This window comes from Erinaceus europaeus, chromosome 6, assembly GCF_950295315.1.
Source record: "Erinaceus europaeus chromosome 6, mEriEur2.1, whole genome shotgun sequence".
NCBI lineage: Eukaryota > Metazoa > Chordata > Mammalia > Eulipotyphla > Erinaceidae > Erinaceus > Erinaceus europaeus.
In genome coordinates, this window is record NC_080167.1 from 4,475,461 (window position 1) to 4,499,996 (window position 24,536).

The 24,536-nt window shown below is 52.7% G+C and overlaps 1 protein-coding gene across 1 annotated transcript in view; it reads right to left on the reverse strand.

The window, feature by feature from the left end:
* Positions 1 to 20,924, reverse strand: part of ANKRD13A (ankyrin repeat domain 13A) — a 36,925-nt gene extending 16,001 nt beyond the window's left edge. Inside the window, exons 1-5 of the mRNA XM_060192613.1 lie at positions 20,796 to 20,924; positions 12,276 to 12,408; positions 9,597 to 9,721; positions 5,197 to 5,242; positions 1,774 to 1,917 (exon numbers count right to left, since the gene is read on the reverse strand). Of these exons, the coding sequence (XP_060048596.1) occupies positions 1,774 to 1,917; positions 5,197 to 5,242; positions 9,597 to 9,721; positions 12,276 to 12,408; positions 20,796 to 20,879 (532 nt within the window). The 5' untranslated portion in view covers positions 20,880 to 20,924. The remainder of the gene's footprint in view (positions 1 to 1,773; positions 1,918 to 5,196; positions 5,243 to 9,596; positions 9,722 to 12,275; positions 12,409 to 20,795) is intronic.
* Between the last annotated feature and the right edge of the window lie 3,612 nt (positions 20,925 to 24,536).

The following is a 24,536-nucleotide window of genomic DNA, read 5'->3' on the forward strand; positions in this document are numbered from 1 at the left end:
CCTTTCCCCCCAGACGCAGGTATTGACAAGACTTCCTGTTCTTGGCTTGCAACAGAAAGAACTGTAGTAACAAGGTCATTTTAAAAAAATATTTATTTATTTTCCCTTTTGCTGCCCTTGTGGTTACTGATGCCATTGTTGTTGGATAGGACAGAAATGGAGAGGAGGGGAAGACAGAGAAGGGGAGAGAAAGACAGACACCTGCAGACCTGCTTCACCGCCTGTGAAGCGATTCCCCTGCAGGTGGGGAGCCGGGGGCTCGAACCGGGATCCTTACGCCGGTCCTTGGACTTTGCGCCACGTGCGCTAAACCCGCTGCGCTACTGCCCAACTCCCACAAGGTCATTTTTTAAGATTTATTTTGTTTAATATGTATGAGACACACGGGGCAGAGAGAGGGAAAGGGAGGAGGATAGAGAGAGAGAAGCCAGAGCTGCTCGGCACTGGACATCAAACTGGAGGCCCTGAGCGTGCCAGTCCAGCGGAATGGAAGGTCACACCCAATGTGGCCTGGGGTGGCGCTGTGGCTAAAGCACTGGGCTCTCCGGCGTGAAGTCCTGAGTTTGGCCCCCAGCACTGCATGTGCCAGAGTGATGCTTTGACTCTCTTTCTCTCAATAAGGAAAAAAAAAAATCTGTGGAGGGAAAATAGCATAATGGTTCTGCAAACAGACTCTCATGCCTGAGGCTCTAAAGTCCCAGGTTCAGTCCCCCACACCACCATAAGCCAGGGCTGAATAGTGCTCTGATTAAATTTTAAAAAAAAAAGCTTTCATAAAAAAATCTTTTATTTTTTTTCTATTATCTTTATTTCTTGGATAGAGACAGTCAGAAATTGAGAGGAGGGGGGAGACAGGCAGGAGGAGAGGCAGAGAGACACCTGCAGCCCTGCTTCACCACTTGCAAAGCTTCCCCCCTGCAGGTGGGGACTGGGGTTTGAACCCGGGTCCTTATACACGGTCACATGTGCACTTAACTAAGTGCACTACCACTCAGCCCCCCCCCCTTTTTAAAAGATTTTATTTATTAATGAGAAAGATAGGAGACGAGAAGAGAGAGAACCAGACGTCACTCTGGTACATGTGCTGCCAGGGATTAAACTCAGGACCTCACGCTTGAGAGTCCAGTGCTCTGTCCACTGCACCACCTCCTGGAACACACGAGCCCCCCCCCCTTTTAAAGGAGGGTCATGATGATGAGGGGATGTAAGATGATATAAAATGGGTTTGGAGCCAGAGGCTCAGGGTGGCAAATGGTACAGGAGACTATCCAGACGAGAGGGAACGTGCAAGAAGTGGGAGCCGAGGAAGTGATGCGGGCAGCCGGCACACATGCCCCACGCAGGACCAGGTAAGGCGCTTCCGTGGGGCTGGCAGTGGCACGCCTGACTGAATGCAGACGTTACATGTGAAGCGAGTGAGTCAGAAACAGAAGGATGAAGACGGGATTGATCTCACTCGTAGACAGAAGTTGAAAAACAAGATCAGAAGGGAAGCAGAACTTGGACTGGAGGTGGTGTGTGGAGGTGGGGGGAGGTTCAGATCCTGGAACAGGATGGCACGGGAGGACCTAGAGGGGGTCGAGTCGTCATGTGGAAAACCGAGAAGCGTCACGCACTTACAAACTAGTGTATTTACCGTCAGCTGTGAACCATCAATCCACCAATAAAGAAATCCAAAACAAAACAAAACAGGGCCCATGAGCGGGAGCTTCTGCTGGTGACACACTCCCTTCCACAGTGGCCTGGTGGCTGGGAGAACACGGGCTCGCTCACCTTCCCCCTTGAATATGAAGCTGCGTCGCCCTCTGATCCAGCTCATGTTCTCGAACCCCAGCAGGGTGATGTCGACGCGTAGCTTGGCGCCGCTCTTCCAGATGCGGCAGACATCGTTGGGACATATTCTGGAGACCAGGGGCACTGTGGGAGAGAAGCGTGCCGCTCAGACTGGACCCCGGGGCCGAGCAGGACTCCCAGGCCAGAAATCCAGGGCTCACATTTTTTTTTTTGGTTTTTTTGCCTCCAGGGTTATTGCTGGGGCTTGGTGCCTGCACCATGAATCCTCTGCTCCTGGAGGCTATTTTTTTTTTTCTTTTGTTGCCCTTGTTGTTGTAGCCTTGTTGTGGTCATTATTGTTGTTGATGAGGTCATTTGTTGTTGGACAGGACAGAGAGAAATGGAGAGAGGAGGGGAAGACAGAGATGGGGAGAGAGAGACAGACACCTGCAGACCTGCTTCACCGCCTGTGAAGCGACTCCCCTGCAGGTGGGATCCCCTGCTCCAACTGGGATCCTTACGCTGGTCCCTGCGCTTTGCGCCACGTGCGCTTAACCTGCTGCGCTACCGCCTGACCCCAGGCCTCACATTCTTAACAGAAGGGCAGGGCCCAAGGCACAGAACTGGACTTGGTACCCACTCTCAAAAATGAACTTGGCAAGGGGCCAGGTGGTGGCACATTCAGTGAAGAACACATGTCCAAGGATCCGGGTTCGAGCCCCCACTCCCCAGCTACAGTGGGAACGCTTCACAAGCATTGAAGCAGGGCTGTAGGTATCTGTCTTTCTCCCTATCTCCTCCTCCCTCTCTCAGTTTCTCTCTGTCCTGTCAAATAAAATGGGAAAAATAAACTGGGAAAAATAGCCACCAGGAGCCATGGCTTTGTAGTACTGGCACCAAGCTTAAGGATAACCCTGGAGGCAAATAAAAACAAAGCTTGGGGGAGCGGCTGGTAGTGCAGGGGGGTCAGGCACACAGTGCAAAGACCAGCGTAAGGATCCTGGTTCGAGCCCCCCAGATCCCCACCTGTGGGGGGGGGTCCCTTCACAGGCGGTGAGGTAGGTCTGCAGGTGTCTGTCTTTCTCTCCCCCATCTTCCCCTCCTCTCTCGATTTCTCTCTGTCCTATCCAACAACGACGACAGCAATAATAATAACAACCATGATGAACAACAAGGGCAACAAAATGGGAAAAATGGCCTCCAGGAGCGGCAGTGGATTCGTAGTGCCGGCACTGAACCCCAGTGAAAACCCTGGAGGAAAAAAAAAAAAAAACAAAGCTTGGTCTTTCTTCATTTTTTGTTGTATTATATTTATTTATTGGATAGAAACAGAAAGAAATCTAGTGGGAGGAGGAGACAGAGAGACACCTGCAGCCTTACTTCACCACTGGTGAAGCTTCCTCCTGCAGGTGGGAAGCTGGGGCTTGTGCCGGAGCCCTGGGCATGGTAACGTGTGCGCTCAGCCAGTGTGTCACCGCCTAGTCCCATGTGCCACTCTTTACGCAAGATGTGGCTCTGTCAGGAGGAAGCATTAAGAGAATTTCCCAGGGGTAACCTCACCCCCAAAGTGGACCCCTCCCAGTGGCCACCACCCCCCACCGGAGCGAGGGTCCCGCCATCTGGCCTTCCTCACGCTCCCGCCGGCCCCCACCAGATGGCCATCTGCTGGACTGTCAGCCCCGTCATTCAAAAGACCAATGTCTCCGACACGCCGCTCTGAAAAAAACCCTGGATCTCGGCAGCCATTGGCTTGAGAGGAGGGTTTCACAGCAGCATCTACAGCCCCTCTGTGCTCAGCTCACAGCATTTCATGGCTCATGACACACAGGACTTCTTGCCTGAAAGGCAGGTCTGGGGATGAAAACGGGCCAGAGCCCAGGGTGTTCGGAGCCAGCTGTTCACAGATGGACACGGAATGTGAGCACAGCGTCTGTGGCCGTGACTGTCGGCCTCACGCCGGCGTTGGGGGCAACGCACCCCATTGCAGAGAGCCATCTCTCCACCCCAACACTGGGCTCACCCTGTAGGAGAATCAAGCTCGACTACTGAGAAAAGGAACAACTATCAAGAAATCACGGGGGCCAGGCGGTAGCGCAGTGAGTTAAGCACCCATGGTGCGAAGCACAGGGACCGGCGTAAGGATCCCGGTTCGAGCCCCTGGCTCCCCACCTGCAGGGAGGTCACTTCACAGGCAGTGAAGCAGGTCTGCAGGTGTCTGTCTTTCTCTCCCCCTCTCTGTCTTCCCCTCCTCTCTCCATTTCTCTCTGTCCTATCCAGCAACAAGGACAGCAATGGCAATAATAATAACAACAACAACAAGGGCAATAAAAAGGGGGAATGGCCTCTAGCAGCAGTGGATTCATAGTGCAGGCACAGAGCCCCAGCAATAACCCTGGAGACAGAAAAAAAAAAAAAAAGAAAGAAAGAAAAAGAAAATAAATCATGGGACATCTACTTCCTAGGGTTTTATTCATTTCAGGCAGCATCCGAATAAACTGACTGGCTGGGTGGTTTCAAGGAGAGAGGTCGGAACACCACTCCGCTCTGGTGTCCATGGTGCTGGGGACCCAACCCGGGACGTCCCCTCCCACGTGCACGTCCTGTCTCCCAACCCGAAAGTGATGTTTCATAAAACTAAGAATGTGAACTGGAAGATGTTACGCATGTACAGACTATTGTATTTGCCGTCGGGTGTCAAACATTAATCTCCCAGAAAAAAGAAATTAAAAAAAACTAAAAATGTGGGTAAATGGCCACTATCAGTGACAAGTGAGAAGGAATGTTTACATGTTATATTTATGGTTTCTTGGGAGATAAAAAAAATTCTCTGCGTGGGGGAAAAAAGACAGGCATTGCCTGGAACGTGAATCGTGGTTACACTGACTGGGGGTGGGGGGGTCTGGTGAGAGTTCCTTTTTTTTTTTTTTTTTTTTTTTGCCTCCAGGGTTATTGCTGGGGCTCGGTGCCTGCACCATGAATCCACTGCTCCTGGAGGCCATTTTTTCCCCCTTTTGTTGTCCTTGTCGTTGTAGCCTTGTCATGGTTATTATTGTTGTTGTTGATGTCATTTGTTGATGGATAGGACAGAGAGAAATGGAGAGAGGAGGGGAAGACAGAGAGGGGGGAGAGAAAGACAGACACCTGCAGACCTGCTTCACCGCCTGTGAAGTGACTCCCCTGCAGGTGGGGAGCCGGGGGCTCGAACCGGGATCCTTACGCCGGTCCTTGCACTTTGCACCACATGCACTTAGCTTAACTTGCTACACTACCGCCCGACCCCCGAGACTTCCTCCTTATTCCCTCCTCTGCACTTCCTAGATGTCTTTGAAAAATATACGTTAACTTTTACAAAGGAAAAATAAACCTGTATTCGGGCTAAGTAAATGTGGAGAGGGAAACAGTCGGCTAACCCCAGGCACTCACCCCAGCTGGTGAACTCCCACTTCATCTGCACATAGAAATCTGGGGCCTGGAGGGAGAGAGTTCCAATCAGTCACCCTGCACACTGTTCGCTGGAGACATGCAGAAGGAAGGGCTGACAGGAATCTTTAAAGGGGGCAGGGAGGAGAGGAAAGAGAGAGTGTGACAGAAATGAGAAGGAAGTGCAAAGCCAGTGAAATGAATGCGCTCATTTGATAGCCCAGGAGTATGTGCTCTTGGTAGAAAACGTGTGGACGGGGAGGAAGCTGAAGGGAGAACCCCGAGGCCGGAGGGTCAGGCTCGAGCAGGAACAGAAGGCTGAGTCCGGAAGGGTGGGCTCAGGGGCTGCCACAGAGGTGGGGACAGGCTGTTCTAAGCAACGGGGAACTCGTCTCCATCGGGGACTCCAGCTCTTCTGTGGGAATGTGACAGAAATGTGCCGGAAGCCAGTCGCGTGGTACGATGCTCTGTGAGAGGCCGCCAGACCTCACTCCCCAGGGAGCTGAGTTCGCCCCCTCCTTCCTTCCCTTCAGATTTTTAGACTGGCTGTCTGCAGACGTTCACCACAGACACCTCCTGCCCTTTCTTTTGTACCTCCCATTAGTTCTCATAAAAGGCATTTGAAAAGCTTGCATAAGCTCTTGGGGGGAGGGAAGGGGGAGAAGTAGCATGTAGTTATACAAAAAAGACTTCCAGGGCACGAGGACCGGTTAGGATCCACCCCGGTTCGAGCCCCCGGCTCCCCACCTGCAGGGGAGTCACTTCACAGGCAGTGAAGCAGGTCTGCAGGCGTCTCTCTCTCTCTCTCTCTTCCTCTCTATCTCCCCCATCTTTCTCAATTTCTCTCTGTCTCTATCCAATAACAAATAATTTAAAAAATAAATAAAAGACTTCCATGCCTGAGGCTCCAATGTTCCAGGTTTAATCCCCCATTCCACCACAAGCCAGAGCTGAGTAGTGCTCTGGTAAAAAGAAAGAGAAGGGGGTCGGGCGGTGGCGCAGCGGCTTAAGCGCATGTGGCGCAAAGCGCAGGGACCGACGTAAGGATCCCGGTTCGAGCCCCCGGCTCCCCACCTGCAGGGGCGTCGCTTCACGGGCGGTGAAGCAGGTCTGCAGGTGTCTGTCTTTCTCTCCCCCTCTGTCTCCCCCTCCTCTCTCCATTTCTCTCTGTCCTATCCAACAACGAATTGCATCAACAAGGGCAATAATAATAACCACAATGAAGCTACAACAAGGGCAACAAAAGGGGGAAAAAAATGGCCTCCAGGAGCGGTGGATTCATGGTGCAGGCACCGAGCCCAGCAGTAACCCTGGAGGAGGAAAAAAAAAAAAAAAGAGAAAAAGAAAAAGAGAAGAAACCCTATAGTGACCATCCATCCATGAAGGTAAATGCTAGAAGTTTCAGGAGATTTTTTCTGATCCCGCCCCCTCCCCCCCCCCAGGCTCTGCCCCATGGTTGGCTGGTTTGTTTTCCCAGAGCCCTGCTCAACTCTGGCAGGTGGTGCAGCTGGGGATTGAACCTGAGACTTTGCAGTCTCAGGTATGAAAGTTGTTTTGCATCACTTTCATGCAGTCTCCTTGGCCTCTGCACTAGTTTTTAGAGAAACACAGAGCAGGGAGACAGAAAACGGACCCCAGAGGAGGCAAGGTCCAGCACTGGCATTGGCTAAGCAAGGCGGCCAGGTCACGGAGAGACAGTCAGACGGCAGATAGAGGGAATGGGGGAGGGGGGCTTCCATTTCACAGAAGGCTTTGTTATAGTGTAAGAAAAATGACTGCCAGAGCCCGGGAGATGGTGGAGCGGTTGGAGTGAACTTAGCAGCGTGAGGTCCTGAGGTACATCAGCAGAGTCACGTACACCAGAAGGAAGCTCTGCATCTGTCTGTCTTCTACGCGCGTTACCTCGCTTGCACGGTGATGTTCAAGCCCCCCCCCTCCACATGGGCAAGCAGGGAAGCATGGCTGCCAGTGTCTCTGTCTCTCCTCTACCAGTGTCTCTGTCTCTCCTCCTGACCTCGCACTTCCCTCTGTCCTATCAAGTATAACAGAACGGGAGGGGGACAAAATCAATGCCAGGAGGGTAAGATTCCTAGTGGCAGCACCAAGGCCCAGCGATACCCTTGGTGGCAATAATAATAATAATAATAATAATAATAATAATAATAATAATAATAAAATAGGGAGTCAGGGAGTAGCACAGCAGGTTAAGCATATGTGGCACAAAGCACAAGGACCAGCATAAGGATCCCGGTTCGAGCCCCCGGCTCCCCACCTGCAGGGGAGTCGCTTCACAAGTGGTGAAGCAGGTCTGCAGGTGTCTGTCTTTCTCTCCCCCTCTCTGTCTTCCCCTCCTCTCTCCATTTCTCTCTGTCCTATCCAACAACAACGACATCAATAACAACAACAGTAATAACTACAACAATAAAAAAAACAAGGGCAACAAAAGGGAATAAATAAAATAATTCTTTTTTTAAAAGCCAATGGCCATGGAGACAGAGTCACTGTCTGGTGCCCCTTTCTCTTAAGTGTTTGTTTATTCTGTTGAGCTAACGTTGATTTACGACACCAAATGTGTTTTCGGGGCACAATTTCACACCTCTTCAAAATAAGTGTTGTCCCAGAAGACCCATCAACAGAAGACTGGCTAAAGCGGTCATGGGATAGGTCCCCTGGAGAACTAACTACCTGGCCATTAGAAAAGCGGACATAAGGCCTCGAGTTCAAAATGGAAGGAACTGGATGGTGGGATTATGTTGAAATGAAGTGTGGATGGATGGAAAGAAGGAAGGAAGGAAGGAAGGAAGGAAGGAAGGAAGGAAGGAAGGAAGGAAGGAGGGAAAGACAGCTATTAGATGACGTCACACAGAGGTGAAACGTGACTAATGAAAACGATGCAACTTGCAGAAATGAACAGAAGGTAACCAAACTGACCCTTAAGACTCTGGAAATGGCGGTGACTACAGAAGGGAATCGGAGAGGGGGCACGGGGAGCGGGGCCTCTGGTGTGATGGTTCAAGTCTCAGGTGTGCAGGTGAATGTGTCTTATGCACACATGTGACTACAGTCTTGAGCCTTTTTTCTTTCGTGGGGGGGGGGGCGCTTTCTGCCTGTGTGATTCCACTACTCTAGCCGACTCTACCCTCCCCCAGCTCACTTTCCAGATAGAGGGCGAGAGACAGAGAAGGCTGGAGAGACACCTCAGTACAGAACCACTACTGCTGAATCCTCACGCCTGCACGGTGCTCCCATGGGTCCTCACAGATGGTCAGGTGTGCCCTCCACTAGGTGCACTAACACCCATGGCCCCGGCCCGAATCTTGTAATGTGACACAAGATGTTAACTATATAAAGAGCTTGCCAAACTCAACAACAAGACAAGAAATAACCCCATCCAAAAATGAGGAGAGGACATGGACAGAATATTCACCACAGAAGAGATCCAAAAGGACGAGAAACACATGAAAAAATGCTCCAAGTCTCTGATTGTCAGAGAAATGCAAATCAAGACAACAATGAGATATCACTTCACTCCTGTGAGAATGTCCTACATCAGAAAAGGGAACAGCAGCAAATGCTGCAGAGGGTGTGGGGTCAAAGGAACACTCCTGCACTGCTGGTGGGAATGTAAATAGGTCCCAGCCTCTGTGGAGAACAGTCTGGAGACTCTCAGAAGGCTAGAAATGGACCTACCCTATGACCCTGCAATTCCTCTCCTGGGGATATATCCTAAGGAACCCAACACACCCATCCAAAAAGATCTGTGTAGACATATGTTCTTGGCAGCACAATTTGTAATAGCCAAAACCTGGAAGCAACCCAGGTGTCCAACAACAGATGAGTGGCTGAGCAAATTGTGGTCTATATACACAATGGAATACTACTCAGCTATTAAAAATGGTGACTTCACCGTTTTCAGCCGATCTTGGACGGACCTTGAAAAAATCATGTTAAGTGAAATAAGTCATAAACAGAAGGCTGAATATGGGATGATCTCACTCTCAGGCAGAAGTTGAAAAACAAGATCAGAAAAGAAAACACAAGTCGAACCTGAAATGGAATTAGCGTATTGCACCAAAGTAAAGGACTCTGGGGTGGGTGGGTGGGTGGGTGGGGAGAATACAGGTCCAAGAAGGATTCAGAGGACCTAGTGGGGGTTGTATTGTTATATGGGAAACTGGGGAATGTTATGCTTGTACAAACCATTGTACTTACTGTTGAATGTAAAACATTAATTCCCCAATTAAAAAAAAAAGATGTTAACTAGGGAAGTCAAGGAAGGATGCTGTGTGGCGCTCAGACTATATTCCCAAGGCCTCAGACTCCACTCCAGGTCCTCAGCTGTCTCCCGCCAGCGTGTGGGTGTCTAGCTCAGGCGAAGGCCCGGCCGGCCCCGTGTGTGGTACCTCCAGAATCCGGTGCAGCAGCTCGGGAACGCCCTCCAGGGCCATGGACGTGTTGTGGTAGTCTCGGTGTTGCAGTACTGTGTGCACCATCTCGGGGTCGCCGGTGCTCACGGCCTCGTGTAAAACTGGAAAGGAAAAACACGTTCCCATCACTGGGGTTCTGGAACCTTCCTGCCCAGTCCGGGGGTGGGGTGGGGGGAGACACGCGTGCTCCCAGCTGTGGCCGTGACTTCTTCCTGTGAGCTCTTCAGTCAGTGAGGAGAGGGAAGGAGAGAGAAGAAGTGGAGGTGGGGGCCGGCGTTGCTGGGTCCAAGGCCCTGGCCACCTCGCGGGAGGACCTGCAGGGAGAAAGCTTCACGGGCAGTGGAGCGGTGCCACGGTGTCTCTCCTCTCTCTGCCTCTCACCCTGTAGCCGGGGGAAAAATGGCCTCTGAGAGTGGTGAATCTAGACTCGGCCTTAACCCTGGCAGGAAAAGAAGGGAAGGGAAGAGAAGGCGAAGGGAGGGGAGGGGAGAGAGGAGAGAGGAGGGGTCAGCAAACTCACTCACCTGCAAGTGCACCTACTCTGTCAGGCTCCTGACCCGGGTTCCAGCCTGGCTCTCGCCACACTGGGAAGTGTCAGCGCTCTGCGGTCTTGCCCTCTGTCTTTCTGTCTCTGTCTCTAGCTATCTGAAAATGCCAATCCGGAGCAGTGGGACCCCAGCAAAGACAGTCAGTTAACGAAGGTGCACCTGACTGAGCACACAGGCTACAAAGCAGAGGGATCCGAGTTCAAGCTCCTGCCCCCCAGCCCTGTAGGGGGGATGCCTCACAAGCAGTGAAGCAGGGCCTCAGGTGTGTCTCCCACTACCCCCTCTCAATTTCTCTCTGTCTCTATCCAGTAAATAAATAATATTTAAAGCAAAGTTAAAAAGTTCATTTAAAAGGAAAGAAATGAAGCACTGGAGAGCACTGTGGCCGGGCCGGTGGCTGCCACGTGGCCCTGTGCTGTCTCTGGTGCTGCGTGGGGCGGGGGCTCTGTCTCTCGCATTAGACACAGAAATCTATCGGTCGCTTTAGGGGCAAAGCCCCTGTGACGTCCTGACACCAGAAACTTAAGGAAAAAAAATTCCCAGGGAGTCGGGCGGTGGCACAGCAGGTTAAGCGCAGGTGGCGCAAAGCACAAGGACCGGCGGAAGGATCCCGGTTCGAGCCCCCGGCTCCCCACCTGCAGGGGAGTCGCTTCACAGGCGGTGAAGCAGGTCTGCAGGTGTCTGTCTTTCTCTCCCCCTCTCTGTCTTCCCCTCCTCTCTCCATTTCTCTCTGTCCTATCCAATAACGATGACATCAACAATAGTAACTACAACAATAAAACAACAAGGGCAACAAAAGGGAAAATAAATAAACACTTAAAAGATTTATTAAAAGAAAAAAATCCTTAAAACATATTAAAATGAGGTTTTAAAATAATAGCAAGGGTGGTCCAGGAGGTGGCGCAGTAGTAAAGCTTTGGACTCTCAAGCATGAGGTCCCGAGTTCAATCACCAGCAGCACATGTGCCAGAGTGATGTCTGGTTCTTTCTTTCTCTCTCCTCCTTTCTCATAAATAAATAAAATCTTTAAAAATAATAATAATAGTGGGAGTCGGGCTGTGGTGCAGCGGGTTAAGCGCAGGTGGCGCAAAGCATAAGGACCGGCATAAGGATCCCGGTTCGAGCCCCGGCTCCCCACCTGCAGGGGAGTCGCTTCACAGGCGGTGAAGCAGATCTGCAGGTGTCTGTCTTTCTCTCCCCCTCTCTGTCTTCCCCTCCTCTCTCCATTTCTCTCTGTCCTATCCAACAACGACAACAACAATAATGACTACAACAATAAAAAAAAAAAAAAAAACAACAAGGGCCACAAAGGGAATAAGTAAATATAAAAAAATAAATAAAAATAAAAAATATATATAATAATACTAGCAAGGAAATCTAAGAAAAAAATAGAGGGCCAACTGGCGGTGGGCTTGGTTAAGCACGCACACTACAGTGTGCAAGGGCCTGGGTTCAAGCCCCTGGTCCCCACGTGTGGGGGGAAGCTTCATGATTGGTGAAGCAGGGCTGCCGGCCTCTGTCTCTTTGCCTCTCTATCTCCCCTCCATTCCCTCTCGATTTCTGTCTCTATCCAATAATAAATAAATTAAAAGAAATAAGGGCCAGCACACTCTGGGCCTGGACCCAGTGCTGCCGCCCTCCTGCTCCAACCTGGTTCTCCAGCCCCGGCCTGCCTGCCCGCGGGGAGTGGACGTGACTGAGCGCGGGGCTGGGAGGCTGGGAGGGCCAGTGGGCAGGGCTTACGCACGTGCAAGTGTGCAAATCCTTGCTGGCCTAATAGACCAGCCCTCTGAACCATTGTCAGAGAACTAGAAAGAAGAAGAAGAAGAATGCAGTGTCAGGACTTCTCTGGAAAAGGCTACCCCATTCCCCCCCCCCCCTCCTGAGTCCACGGAGTCCCCTCGTCCCCTCGCGGGGTGGGAGGGCCGTACCCCAGATCTGCTCTCTGGAGGAGTCACCCGCTCAGGCGGACCAGGTGGCAGCGTCCCAGGCTCACCCGGCCCACAGCCCAGAGAGAGAGGCCCACCCAAGGCAAAGAAGCCACCAGAGACGGTGGGAAGCAGACACGCAAGAGGAAAGCCTGGCGTTCACCAGGAGGCAGACTTGCCTGTCCAGCCCTCGCGGTTCTCTCTCGTCACATCCGCGTTATGCCGGAGCAGGACACGCGCCGACTCCAGGTGCCCCAGCGACACGGCCAGATGCAGCAGCGTACGGCCTCGGGGGTCCAGCGCCTCCACGTTCTGTGGACAGACACGGCAGGGGCGTCGCTGGCTGAGCCCCAGGCAGCATGGTGGCGCTGGTGAGAGGGCCTTGAGAGGACAACAGCGTCCGCACGGTGACAACCGCCATCTGTGGGAGCCAGACACCTGCACGCGGGCGTGGCCCAGATACCAACTGGGGGGCCAAGAGGATCCTGGGGCGGCACCACGGGCATGTGCCAAGCCGGAGCCGTGCCAGTCTCTCAGTCTCTGTCTCTCTCTGTCTCTCTCTCTCTCTCTCTCTCAGGTTAAATAAAACATTGACCTCGGAAAGACACTCTGTGGTGGTGTCATGCATGTTTGAGGCCCTAGGATCCTTCCTGGTGCTGTACACAAAAAAAAAGAAAAGAAAAGAAAAGAAAAGAAAAGAAAAGAAAAGAAAAGAAAAGAAAGAAAAAGGTATGGGGAGAAGAATAAAAACATGATCATTTGTGGTCCAGGAGGTGGCGCAGTGGATAAAGCATCAGACTCTCAAGCAGGAGGTCTTGAGTTCAATCCCCGGCAGCACATGGACCAGAGTGACGTCTGGTTCTTTCTCTCTCCTCCAATCTTTCTCATGAATAAATAAATAAAATGTTCAATAAATAAATAAAACATTAAAAAAAAAAAAACATGATCACTAGGGACAGGTGGTGGGGTCCCTGAGTACATCTGTTCTATGATTCAAGCCCCCCCCCCCCACGCCACACCTGCAGGGGGGAAGCTTGAGTGGTGAATCAAGGCTGCAGCTGTTTCTTTTTCTCCCCTATTTCCCCCCTTCCCTCTCAATTTCTGTCTCTATCAAAAAAAAAAAAAAAAAAAAAAGCACCATGATCATTAACTGAGTTCCTTTTCCTGTAAAGTTAACTGTAGACAGACCTCCAACCATCCAGCACCGCCTAAGCTCGTGACAGCTCTCAAGTTCCAGCTATCTGTGGATGGTGGTGGTGATCAGAGGGACCGGGGCGGGGCGGGACGGGCAGGCGCACGGGTGGCGGGGACCGTCATTGGCATGACGGGCACAGGGATTTTGGTGGGGGTGTGGTGGGCGGCAGTCACTCTGGTAGTGTGACGCGATGCCCTGAAACCTTAGAAGATTGTAAATCAATGCTAAAGCCATGTTTTGTTTTGTTTTCTTTTCTTTTTTAGATTTTGTTATATTTATTAATTTATTGCCTCCAGGGTTAATGCTGGGGCTCGGTGCCTGCACTATGAATCCACTGCTCCTGGAGGCCATTTTCTCCTGATTGTTGCCCCTGCTGTTTATTGTTGTTGTTATTGCTATCATGGTTGTTGGATAGAACAGAGAGAAATAGAGAAAGGAGAGGAAGACAGAGACAGGGAAAGACAGACACTTGCAGCCTTGCTTCACGGCTCAAGAAGCTTCCCCTCTGCAGCTGGGGACCAGGGGTTTGAACTCAGGCCCTTGAGCACTGTCGCCTATGCGCTCAGCCAGGTGCTCCAAGGCCCAGCCCCCAAGCCATTAAAAAAAAAAAAAATCAAAACTAAAAATAATTCAGTCTAAATAAGGGCAGGACTTTGGGGGTGTCTGGATAGGCACATGTCGGCCGGCAGGTCTGGGACAGGAAGTGCTGGGCTTCCACCAAACTGAAACTACAGAAAAGCCGCCCAGACACGAACAGCCCAGTCCTGGTGCGGTGAGCTGCGCCGTCCTGAGGCCGGAGGGGCACTGGGCAGTCACAGAGCCACACACACGCCCCTTCCCCTCCAGGGCTTCCTCCTTTGGGGTCTGCAGTGCTGTGCCCTCCCTCCTCCTGGGACCCGTGCTGGGGCGCTGGGGCGCTGGGGCTGTGGCAGTGAGTGGCAGCTTCTCTGCTGTGAGCCACACCTGAGAGAGACAGACGCTGCCTTCCGAAGACAGCTCAGGGCCCAGGAGATAGCTCAGTGGGTAGAGCTCAGGCTGGACAGGCTGGACTGGTGGTATCTGCAGGGCTGTCTCTCTGTCTCTCAGAAAATAAATAAATGTTTTTAAAACAAAAACAAAACAACAAACAAACAAGAAAGAGATGGGCCGGCAAGATAGGTGACTTGGAATGTGCCTGCTTTGCCATTTGATAAGCCCTGGGTACAACACAGAAGAGGATTATGGGATAGGGGAAGCTTCAGTGTTAGGGAGTCTCTCTCTCTCTCCTTCTCCCTCTCTCTCCTACTCCAATTCCCTCTCTCTCTGAAAAAAAAAAGTCATCCCAGGACATTAACCCTGTCCTAGTAAAAACAACAAAGACAGACCCAGCTGCTCAGGAGGTGGCGCAGGGGGTGAGGTCCTGAATTCGCTCCCAACATTGCTTGTCCCAGAGTGATGCTCTGGTTCTCTCTCAGTAATAAATCTTAAATATAAATATATATATATATATATATATATGCTCAAAAGGCAGTTCTAGGTGTCCTTCCAAAGACAGCAAACGTCCACAGGACTTTTGGACTCAGAGAACGTTTTCATGCCATGCCAACATGTCTTGTCTTGACCTGGAGCCGTCCAGGGACGTGGAGGCTGGCAAGAGGCCGCTAGAGTAGGCGGGCAGGACGGGATGATAAGCAGCAAGTCACCCAGCCTGTTCCTCATGCGCTTTCCCCGCAGAGGGGTCCCAGCGCCTGGGCCCTGAAGACGGGGCAGCAGAGTTGGCTGGAGACGTTCAGTTAAGTGCACGAGTGTCCAGGTTGCCCCCAGGCCCCAGTGTTCATCCAGGCACCCAGATTGCAACAGGACTCCTGGAATGAGGGCCTGCCCCTCCCAGCCCTTCCCTCCCACCCCCTCCATCCTGAAGGGTGTGGCCAGTGTGTTGCCCAGAGAGGTCGTGCAGTCCAAAGGGTAGGGCCACCTCTGTTTCCTGGAGTCTCATTCGAGCCTCCAGTTTGCATCAAATCATTGAACATAACAACTGAGATTAAGTGTGTGTGTGTGTGTGTGGGGGGGGGGTGTAAGGCAGCATAATGGTTCTGCAAAGAGACTCTCATGCCTGAGGCTCCAAAGTCCCAATTCAGTCCCCTGCACCACCATAAACCAGAGCTGAGCAGTGCTCTGGTAAATAAAAATAAAATTAAAAAATAAAATAAAATAAATAAAATTAGGGCCAGGCAGTGGTGTACCTGGTTAAGTGCACACAAGGTTCAAGCCTTGGGTCCCCACCTGCAGGGGGAAAGCTTCACGAGTGGTGAAGCAGGGCTGCAGGTCTCTCTCTCTCTCTCTCTCTCTCTCTCTTTCTCTCTTCCCTCTGTCTCTATCCAACAATAAATAAATAAATGGGAGTAGGGTGATAGCACAGTGGGTTAAGCGTACATGGCACAAAGTTCAAGGACGGGCGTAAGGATCCCGGTTCGAGCCCCCGGCTCCCCGCCTGCAGGGGAGTCGCTTCCCAGGCGGTGAAGCAGGTCTTCAGGTGTCTGTCTTTCTCTCCCCCTCTCTGTCTTCCCCTCCTCTCTCCATTTCTCTCTGTCCTATCCAACAACGATGACAACAATAATAACTACAACAATAAAACAAGGGCAACAACAAGGGAATAAATATTTTTTTTAAATTTAAAAATAAATAAATATAAAAGAACTGAGATTGAAACTCTGAACTGGGCTGGGGAGATGACACAGCGGTGGCATGGCGACTTCCAAGCCTCAGGTCCCCAAGTCTCCAGTTCAAGCCCTGTCATCACCATCAGCCTGACCTGAGCAGTGCTCTGTTAAAAACAAAAAGAAAAGAAACTCAACCAGCTAGGAGCAGAAGGAAGTATTATCTTTAAGGAGCACCCGTGAAAACTCCCACAGCTGGGCTAGGTGGCGGCACAGCTGATTAAGCGCTCAAGGACCCAGGTTCAAACCCCCAGCCCCCACCTGCCAGTGAACCAGGGCTGCAGGTATTTCTCATTCTCCTTCTCCGTCCCCTTTTCCCCATCTCAGGTTCTCTTTGTCCTAGCAAATAAAAGCCCACAGAGAACAGCATCAAGAGTTTGAGAGTATATGAGTGTGTGCTCCCCAAGAGCTGAGGAACTGGACAAGGTTCTAGCCGCTGCAAGTAGGCAAGAAAAAAAGAAAGGAGGGAGTCGGGGGGTAGCGCAGCGGGTTAAGCACACGTGGCATAAAGCGCAGGGACCGGCCAAAGGATCCCAGTTCGAGCCCCCAGCTCCCCACCTGCAGGGGAGTCGCTTCACAAGCGGTGAAGCAGGTCTGCAGGTGTCTTTCTCTCCCCCTCTCTGTCTTCCCCTCCTCTCTCCATTTGTCTCTGTCCTATCCAACAATGACAACAACAATAGCTACAATAATAATAAAAACCAGCAAGGGCAGCCAAAGGAGATAAATAAATATTAAAACAAAAATGAAAGAAATGAAAGCAGATGGGGGGGAGGGTATTCACGGTGACACCATCTCAAGTATGGACAGTCCTCAGGATCCACTGAGAAAGCTCTAGAACCAGTGGGTGAGTTCAGCAGCCCACAAAGACCCAGCGGAACTCAACAGACTTGAAACCACTCAAACTGAAACCAAGAGCACGATTTCATTTGCCACAGCATTAAAAAGGGTTTAACATTTAAGAATAGTGGCCGTGCAAAACAACTTTCATGCTTGAGGCACCAAAGCTCCCAGGTTCAATCCCCAGCACCATCAGCCAGGGCTGAGCAGTGAGCTGACTGAAGAAAAAAAAAAAAAAATAGCAGCAGCCCAGGATCTAGCTGGCAGAGCGGATAAAGCTACAGATCGGCAGGCACGAGGTCCCGAGTTCAAGTCCTGTACCGCTTAGAGCTGTGTGATGCTCTGGTCCTCTTTCCCTCCCTGTCTCCTTTAAATAAAGAAGCAAAGAGTTTTAAAAAGTGAACAGCAGACCTGCAGGAGGATGCTTCACAAGCAGTGAAGCATAGTGCTGCAGGCCTCTCTCTCTCTCTCTCTCTCTCTCTCTCCTCTCTCACTTTCTATCTCCTCTTCCTTCTTAACTTCTCTGTCCCTATCCAAAATTAATTTTAAAAAGTGAATAGCAAAAAGAAGCCATACTCTGAACACTATAAAGCATTCTTAAAAAGAGGTGAAAATCTTGGGGGTCGGGCGGTGGCGCAGTGGGTTAAGCGCATGTGGCGCAAGGAGCAAGGACCGGCGTAAGGATCCCAGTTCGAGCCCCCGGCTCCCCACCTGCAGGGAAGTCCCTTCACAGGTGGTGAAGCAGGTCTGCAGGTGTCTGTCTTTCTCTCCCCCCCTCTCTGTCTTCCCCTCCTCTCTCCATTTCTCTCTGTCCTATCTAAGAACAACAATAATAACTACAACAATAAAAAACAACAAAGGCAACAAAAGGGAAAACAAATATATATTAAAGAAAGAGAGGGGGTGGGTGGTGGCATGTCCATTTGAGGGCACATGTTACAATGTGTAAGGGCCTGGGCTCGAGCCCCCGATTCCCACCTGTGGGGGTGAAAACTTCCCAAGAGGTCAAGCAGGGCTGCAGGTGTCTTTCTCGCTCCCTTTCTATCTCCCCCTCCCCTCTCGATATCTGGCTGTCTCTATCCAATAAATAAAGTTAATTGAAAAGTTAAAAAGGGGGGGGGGTCAGGCAGTAGCACAGTGGGTTAAGCACACGTGGCACAAAGCGCAAGGACCGGCATAAGGTAACTGGTTCGAGCCCCTGGCTCCCCACTTGCAGGGGAGTCGCTTCACAGGCAGTGAAGCAGGTCTGCAGGTGTCTGTCTTTCTCTCCCTCTCTCTGTCTTCCCCTCCTCTCTCCATTTCTCTCTGTCCTATCCAACAACAATGATATCAATAACAACAATAATAATAACCACAACAATGATAAAATAAAAAGGGAGAAAAATGGCCTCCAGGAGCAATGGATTCGTGGTGCACCGAGCCCCAGCAATAACCCTGGGGGCAGAAGAAAAATCTTTATTAGCACTCTTGGAGATAAGAAGTCCACAAAACTTTCAGTGCACACTTTCCTCGGAGGTAGAGACAAGTCAGCCAGGCCATGCTTTAGATGATAAACCAAACCTTTGTTCTTATCAAAGTTTTTTTTTTTTCTGTTTGAAAAACAAAAAACGGGAGTTGGGTGGTAGCGCAGTGGATTAAGCGCAGGTGGCGCAAAGCACAAGGACCGGTGTAAAGATCCGGGTTCAAGCCCCCGGCTCCCCACCTGCAGGGGAGTCGCTTCACAGTTGGTGAATCAGGTCTGCGGGTGTCTGTCTTTCTCTCCCCCTCTCTGTCTTCCCCTCCTCTCTCGATTTTCTCTCTGTCCTATCTAACAACGACGACAACAACAACAATAATAACTACAACAATAAAACAAAATGGGCAACAAAAAGGAAATAAATAAATTTTTAAATAAGTTTTAAAAAGAAAGAAAAAAAAAAACTGCACTCCACGTAAACTCCTGCCTTCACTTCGGGTGAATAAAGGCCCTCTTTGCCTGACTGGTTCGAGCCCCCGGCTCCCCACCTGCAGGGGAGTCGCTTCACAGGCGGTGAAGCAGGTCTGCAGGTGTCTATCTTTCTCTCCCCCTCTCTGTCTTCCCCTCCTCTCTCCATTTCTCTCTGTCCTAGACAACAACGATGACATCAATAACAACAATAATAACTACAACAATGAAACAACAAGGACAACAAAAGGGAATAAATAAATATTAAAAAAAGAAAAAATTCAGGAGTCAGGCTGTAGCGCAGTGGGTTAAGCGCACAAGGCGCAAAGCGCAAGGACCAGCGTAAGGATTCGGGTTCAAGCCCCCGGCTCCCCACCTGCAGGGGAGTCACTTCACAGACGGTGAAGCAGGTCTGAAGGTGTCTCTCTCTTTCTTTCCCCCTCACTGTCTTGCCCTCCTCTCTCCATTTCTCTGTCCTATCCAACAACAACAATAAAAACAACAAGGGGAACAAAAGGGAAAATAAATAAATATAATAATTTTTTTTTTAATTTAAAAGAAAAAAGTCTCAAAGAAGGTGGTCTGGGAGGTGGCGCAGTGATAGGGCTTTGGACTCTCAAGCATGAGGTCCTGAGTTCCATCCAGCAGCACATGTGCCAGAGTGATGTCTGGTTCTTTCTCCCTCCTATCTTTGTCATTAATAAATAAAATCTGAAAAAAAAAAATATCAAGGAAGATGACATCAGTGAGAGCCACCTCATTGTGACAGATCCTGACCCGGCTGCAAGGACACCGTGCTTTCCAGGATTGCTGCGGGTGGCCAGTGGGACCCACTCCCTACACGGGAGGCCTCCAAGTCACCCCATAACTGAGGAGAAGCCAGCTTTTAAAGAGACACAAGAAATTCACGCCAAAGACAGGAGGTGCTACGTGAAGCTTCTATGCCCTAACCGGGCTCTCTCACACACTGTATCTGCCTCGTTCCAATGCTGGTTCCTGAGCCCAGCCCCAGGCCTGGCTGCTCAGTCAGTCATCAGGGTTTTTTATTGTATTTTATTTATTTGTTTGTTTGTTTTCCCTTTTGTTGCCCTTGTTTTTTTATTGTTGTTGTAGTTATTATTGTTGTTATTGATGTCATCATTGTTAGATAGGACAGAGAGAAATGGAGAGAGGAGGGGAAGACAGAGAGGGGGAGAGAAAGACAGACACCTGCAGACCTGCTTCACCGCCTGTGAAGCGACTCCCCTGCAGGTGGGGAGCCGGGGGCTCGAACCGGGATCCTTACGCCGGTCCATGTGCTTTGTGCCACGTGTATGCGCTTAACCGCCCGACTCCCAATCATCAGGTTTTGCCCACATCAGCCCCACCGCACTCACCCAGCCAACAAGCCTGAGTAGGCCAGGGGGGGATGCTTCTCCCAAGGTCACAAGGTCAGTTAGAACCCAACTGAGAAGCAGGATGAGGGGTGGCAGCTGTCCTCACATCTCTGGGGGTGGGACAGGGCATAGGGCCTCACAGGTGTGCCCACCTGGCCGGAGTGAGGAGCCCCAAGTCAGGATTTCTGAAGTGGGCGACCTTGTACAGCCTTACCTACTGCTCAAAGGGCCTTCTCTGTCAAATAATAAGAATTTAATAATAATAGTAATAACCACAAGCACGACCAACCATCCCTACTCTCCAGGGACGCGGAAAAAGCTGAGAGATCAGAGCAGCGGGCGCCCGCTGTCAGCACTCAGCGCTCGCCTGTACTCTTACTACTGTTGTTGCTGTTATTGACACAAGCACTCACTGGGGGGTGTGTGCACCCTTACTGTCAGTATTTCCCCAGGACCCTGGGATTCTGGGAGGGGCTGCTGGCCGCTGGACAGGGAGCAGGATGCCATTATTATTATTATTATTATTATTATCATCATCATCATCATCATCATCACACCGCCCCACGTGCTATGGGGAAGGGGGTGTGCAGGCCGGGCAGCACTAGCCGGGGGTCTCCCCCCCACACACCCCCCAGACCCCAGGTGCAGGGCCTGCCCCCAGCCTCACTCACCTGGCCCTGCAGCTCTTTCTCCAGCTGCCGGTAGTCGTTGTTCCAGACCAGGAGGTGCAGCGGGAAGGCTTCCGGGGCCGACATGGCGGGAGGTGGCTGGGCACCTGCAGGAAGGGGGGGTCCCCAGGGGCTAGTGGTGGCGGGGGGGGGAGGGGCTGGACACTGGGAAGCAGAGGGTCACCTGGGGCCAGGAGGTGGGTCACTGGGAAGCTGGGAAGCGGGGAGTGGGGAGCAGTCAAGGGGCGGCGGGTAGGGGGGGTGGCCACCGGGACTAGGGTAGGTGGGGTGGACACTGGGCGCAGGGGAGGGGTCGCCGGGCCGGGGTGGGGGGCTGGCCACTCGGCCTGATTTGGGGGCTGGATGGTCACCGGGACGAGGGCGGGGTGGACACTGGGCCGGGGTGGGGGGCTGGCCGCCTCCGGGACCAGGGTGGGGTGGACACTGGGCCCAGGGGAGGGGTCGCCGGGCCGGGGAGGGGGGCTGGCCACTCGGCCGGGCTGGGGGCGGGGAGGGGCGGTCACCGGGAACGGGAGGACGATCCCCCCGGGCCAGGGGTCTGCGGGTCACCGCGGTCGGTCCCAGCGGAGGCACCGGAGGGGCGATCCCCCGCGGGGGCCGCGGGCTCGGGGACGGTGGGGTCGCCGCGCCCACCGCGCCGCGCTCCGCCCGCGCTGACAGCTCGGAACCGACTCGGCCGGGCGAACCGCCCCGAACGGGGAAGTGCGCGGACCCGACCACCGCGCCGGGGGGAGCCCGGCCCCGGTCCCGCCCCGCCGCCCGCCGCCCGCCGCCCCGGCCGGGCCCCGCCGCGCAGCCCGCCGCCCCGAACGCGCAGCCCGCGCCCCAGCCCGCGCCCCGGCCTCGCCCGCCGCCCCCCGCGCAGCCCCCGCGCAGCCCCCGCGCCCCCCGCGCCCCCCGAGCCCTGGTCCCGTCCGCACCCGCCGCGCCCCGCGCCGCCGCCCCGCCCCGCCCCGCCCCGCTGACGCCCGCGCCGCCTTCTTGGAGCTGGGCAGCCCCGCAGCCTCCTCGGCTCGCTGGGTTTTTCGTTTTCTGGTCGTTATGTGCGTACTGGACAGAGGCAGCGGGATGGAGAGAGACAGAGAGAGAGAGAGATGGAGAGGGGGGAGAGAGAGAGATGGAGAGGGGGGAGAGAGAGATGGAGAGGGGGGAGAGAGAGATGGAGAGGGGGGAGAGAGAGAGAGATGGAGAGGGGGGAGAGAGAGAGAGATGGGGAGGGGGGAGAGAGAGATGGAGAGGGGGGAGAGAGAGATGGAGAGGGGGGAGAGAGAGATGGAGAGGGGGGAGAGAGAGATGGAGAGGGGGGAGAGAGAGATGGAGAGGGGAGAGAGAGAGAGATGGAGAGGGGGGAGAGAGAGATGGAGAGGGGAGAGAGATGGAGAGGGGGGAGAGAGAGATGGAGAGGGGAGAGAGAGAGAGATGGAGAGGGGGGAGAGAGAGAGATGGAGAGGGGAGAGAGAGAGATGGAGAGGGGAGAGAGAGAGATGGAGAGGGGGGAGAGAGAGATGGAGAGAGAGAGATGGAGAGGGGGGAGAGAGAGATGGAGAGGGGGGAGAGATGGAGAGGGGGGAGAGAGAGAGATGGAGAGGGGGGAGAGAGAGATGGAGGGGGGAGAGAGAGAGATGGAGAGGGGGGAGAGAGAGATGGAGAGGGGGGAGAGAGAGATGGAGAGGGGGGAGAGAGATGGAGAGGGGGGAGACAGAGATGGAGAGGGGGGAGAGAGAGAGATGGAGAGGGGGGAGAGAGAGATGGAGGGGGGAGAGAGAGAGATGGAGAGGGGGGAGAGAGAGATGGAGAGGGGAGAGAGAGATGGAGAGGGGGGAGAGAGAGATGGAGAGGGGGGAGAGAGAGATGGAGAGGGGAGAGAGAGAGATGGAGAGGGGGGAGAGAGAGATGGAGAGGGGGGAGAGAGATGGAGAGGGGGGAGTAGAGAGATGGAGGATGGGAGAGAGAGATGGAGAGGGGAGAGAGAGAGATGGAGAGGGGAGAGAGAGAGATGGAGAGGGGAGAGAGAGATGGAGAGGGGGGAGAGAGAGATGGAGAGGGGAGAGAGAGAGATGGAGAGGGGAGAGAGAGATGGAGAGGGGGGAGAGAGAGATGGAGAGGGGAGAGAGAGAGATGGAGAGGGGAGAGAGAGAGATGGAGAGGGGGGAGAGAGAGATGGAGAGGGGAGAGAGAGAGATGGAGAGGGGAGAGAGAGAGATGGAAAGGGGGGAGAGAGAGAGATGGAGAGGGGAGAGAGAGAGATGGAGAGGGGAGAGAGAGATGGAGAGGGGGGAGAGAGAGATGGAGAGGGGGGAGAGAGAGATGGAGAGGGGAGAGAGAGATGGAGAGGGGGGAGAGAGAGAGATGGAGAGGGGGGAGAGAGAGATGGAGAGGGGAGAGAGAGAGATGGAGAGGGGAGAGAGAGAGATGGAGAGGGGGGAGAGAGAGAGATGGAGAGGGGGGAGAGAGATGGAGAGGGGGGAGTAGAGAGATGGAGGATGGGAGAGAGAGATGGAGAGGGGAGAGAGAGAGATGGAGAGGGGAGAGAGAGAGAGATGGAGGGGGGAGAAAGAGATGGAGAGGGGGGAGAGAGAGAGATGGAGAGGGGGGAGAGAGAGAGATGGAGGGGGGAGAAAGAGAGATGGAGGATGGGAGAGAGAGAGATGGAGGATGGGAGAGAGAGAGATGGACAGAGAGGGAGGGATGGACAGAGAGGGATGGAGACAGAGGGAGGGGGAGAGAGGGGGGAGAGAGATGGAGAGAGAAGGATGGAGACAGGGGGGGGAGAGGGGGGAGAGAGAGAGATGGATGGAGAGAGAGAGAGAGAGAGAGGCGGCTGCAACCCTGCTTCTGTCGTGAAGCTTTCCCCCTGCGGGTGGGACTGGGGGCTCGAACCCAGGTCCTTGCGCACTGTGATGTGTGGGCTCCACCAGGCCCCCACAAAAAGTCTCATTTTCTTTTTTAAAAAAAAATTTTATTTTATTTTATTTATTCCCTGTTGTTGCCCTTGTTTTATTGTTGTAGTTATTATTGATGTCGTCGTTGTTGTTGGACAGGACAGAGAGAACTGGAGAGAGGAGGGGAAGACAGAGAGGGGGAGAGACAGACAGACACCTGCAGACCTGCTTCACCGCCTGTGAAGCGACTCCCCCTGCAGGTGGGGAGCCGGGGGCTCGAACTGGTATCCTTATGCCGGTCCTTGTGCTTTGCGCCACATGAGCTTAACCTGCTGTACCACCGCCCGACTCCCTATTTACTTATTTTTAAAAGATTGTATTTACTTATTAATGAGAAAGATAGAAGAGAGAGAGAAAGAACCAGACATCACTGTGGTACGTGTGCTGCCGGGATTGAACTCAGGACCTCATACTTGAGAGTCTTGTGCCTTAGCCACTGCGCCACCTCCCGAACCACTTTTATTTACTTATTAATGAAAGACAGAGAACCAGAGCATCCATCACTCTAGCTTATGCGGTGCTAGGACTCAACCGGGGACCTCATGCTGGCTTGCATTGCAAGTCCTGCACCCCGTCACTGAACTACCTCCCAGGCTGCAACACTAGTTTAAGAGGGGGAAGGAGAAACTTTGGAAAAGTGACTTATAATTCTTTCACAATAAAGGATAGTTCTACGTGGACTTAGGCACACTTTAAACTAGATAATTCTTGGTATTGCTGGGGGGTGGGGGGTGGTCCTGTTCATGCACAGGATGCTGCTAGTGGGTCTGCCCAGAATATC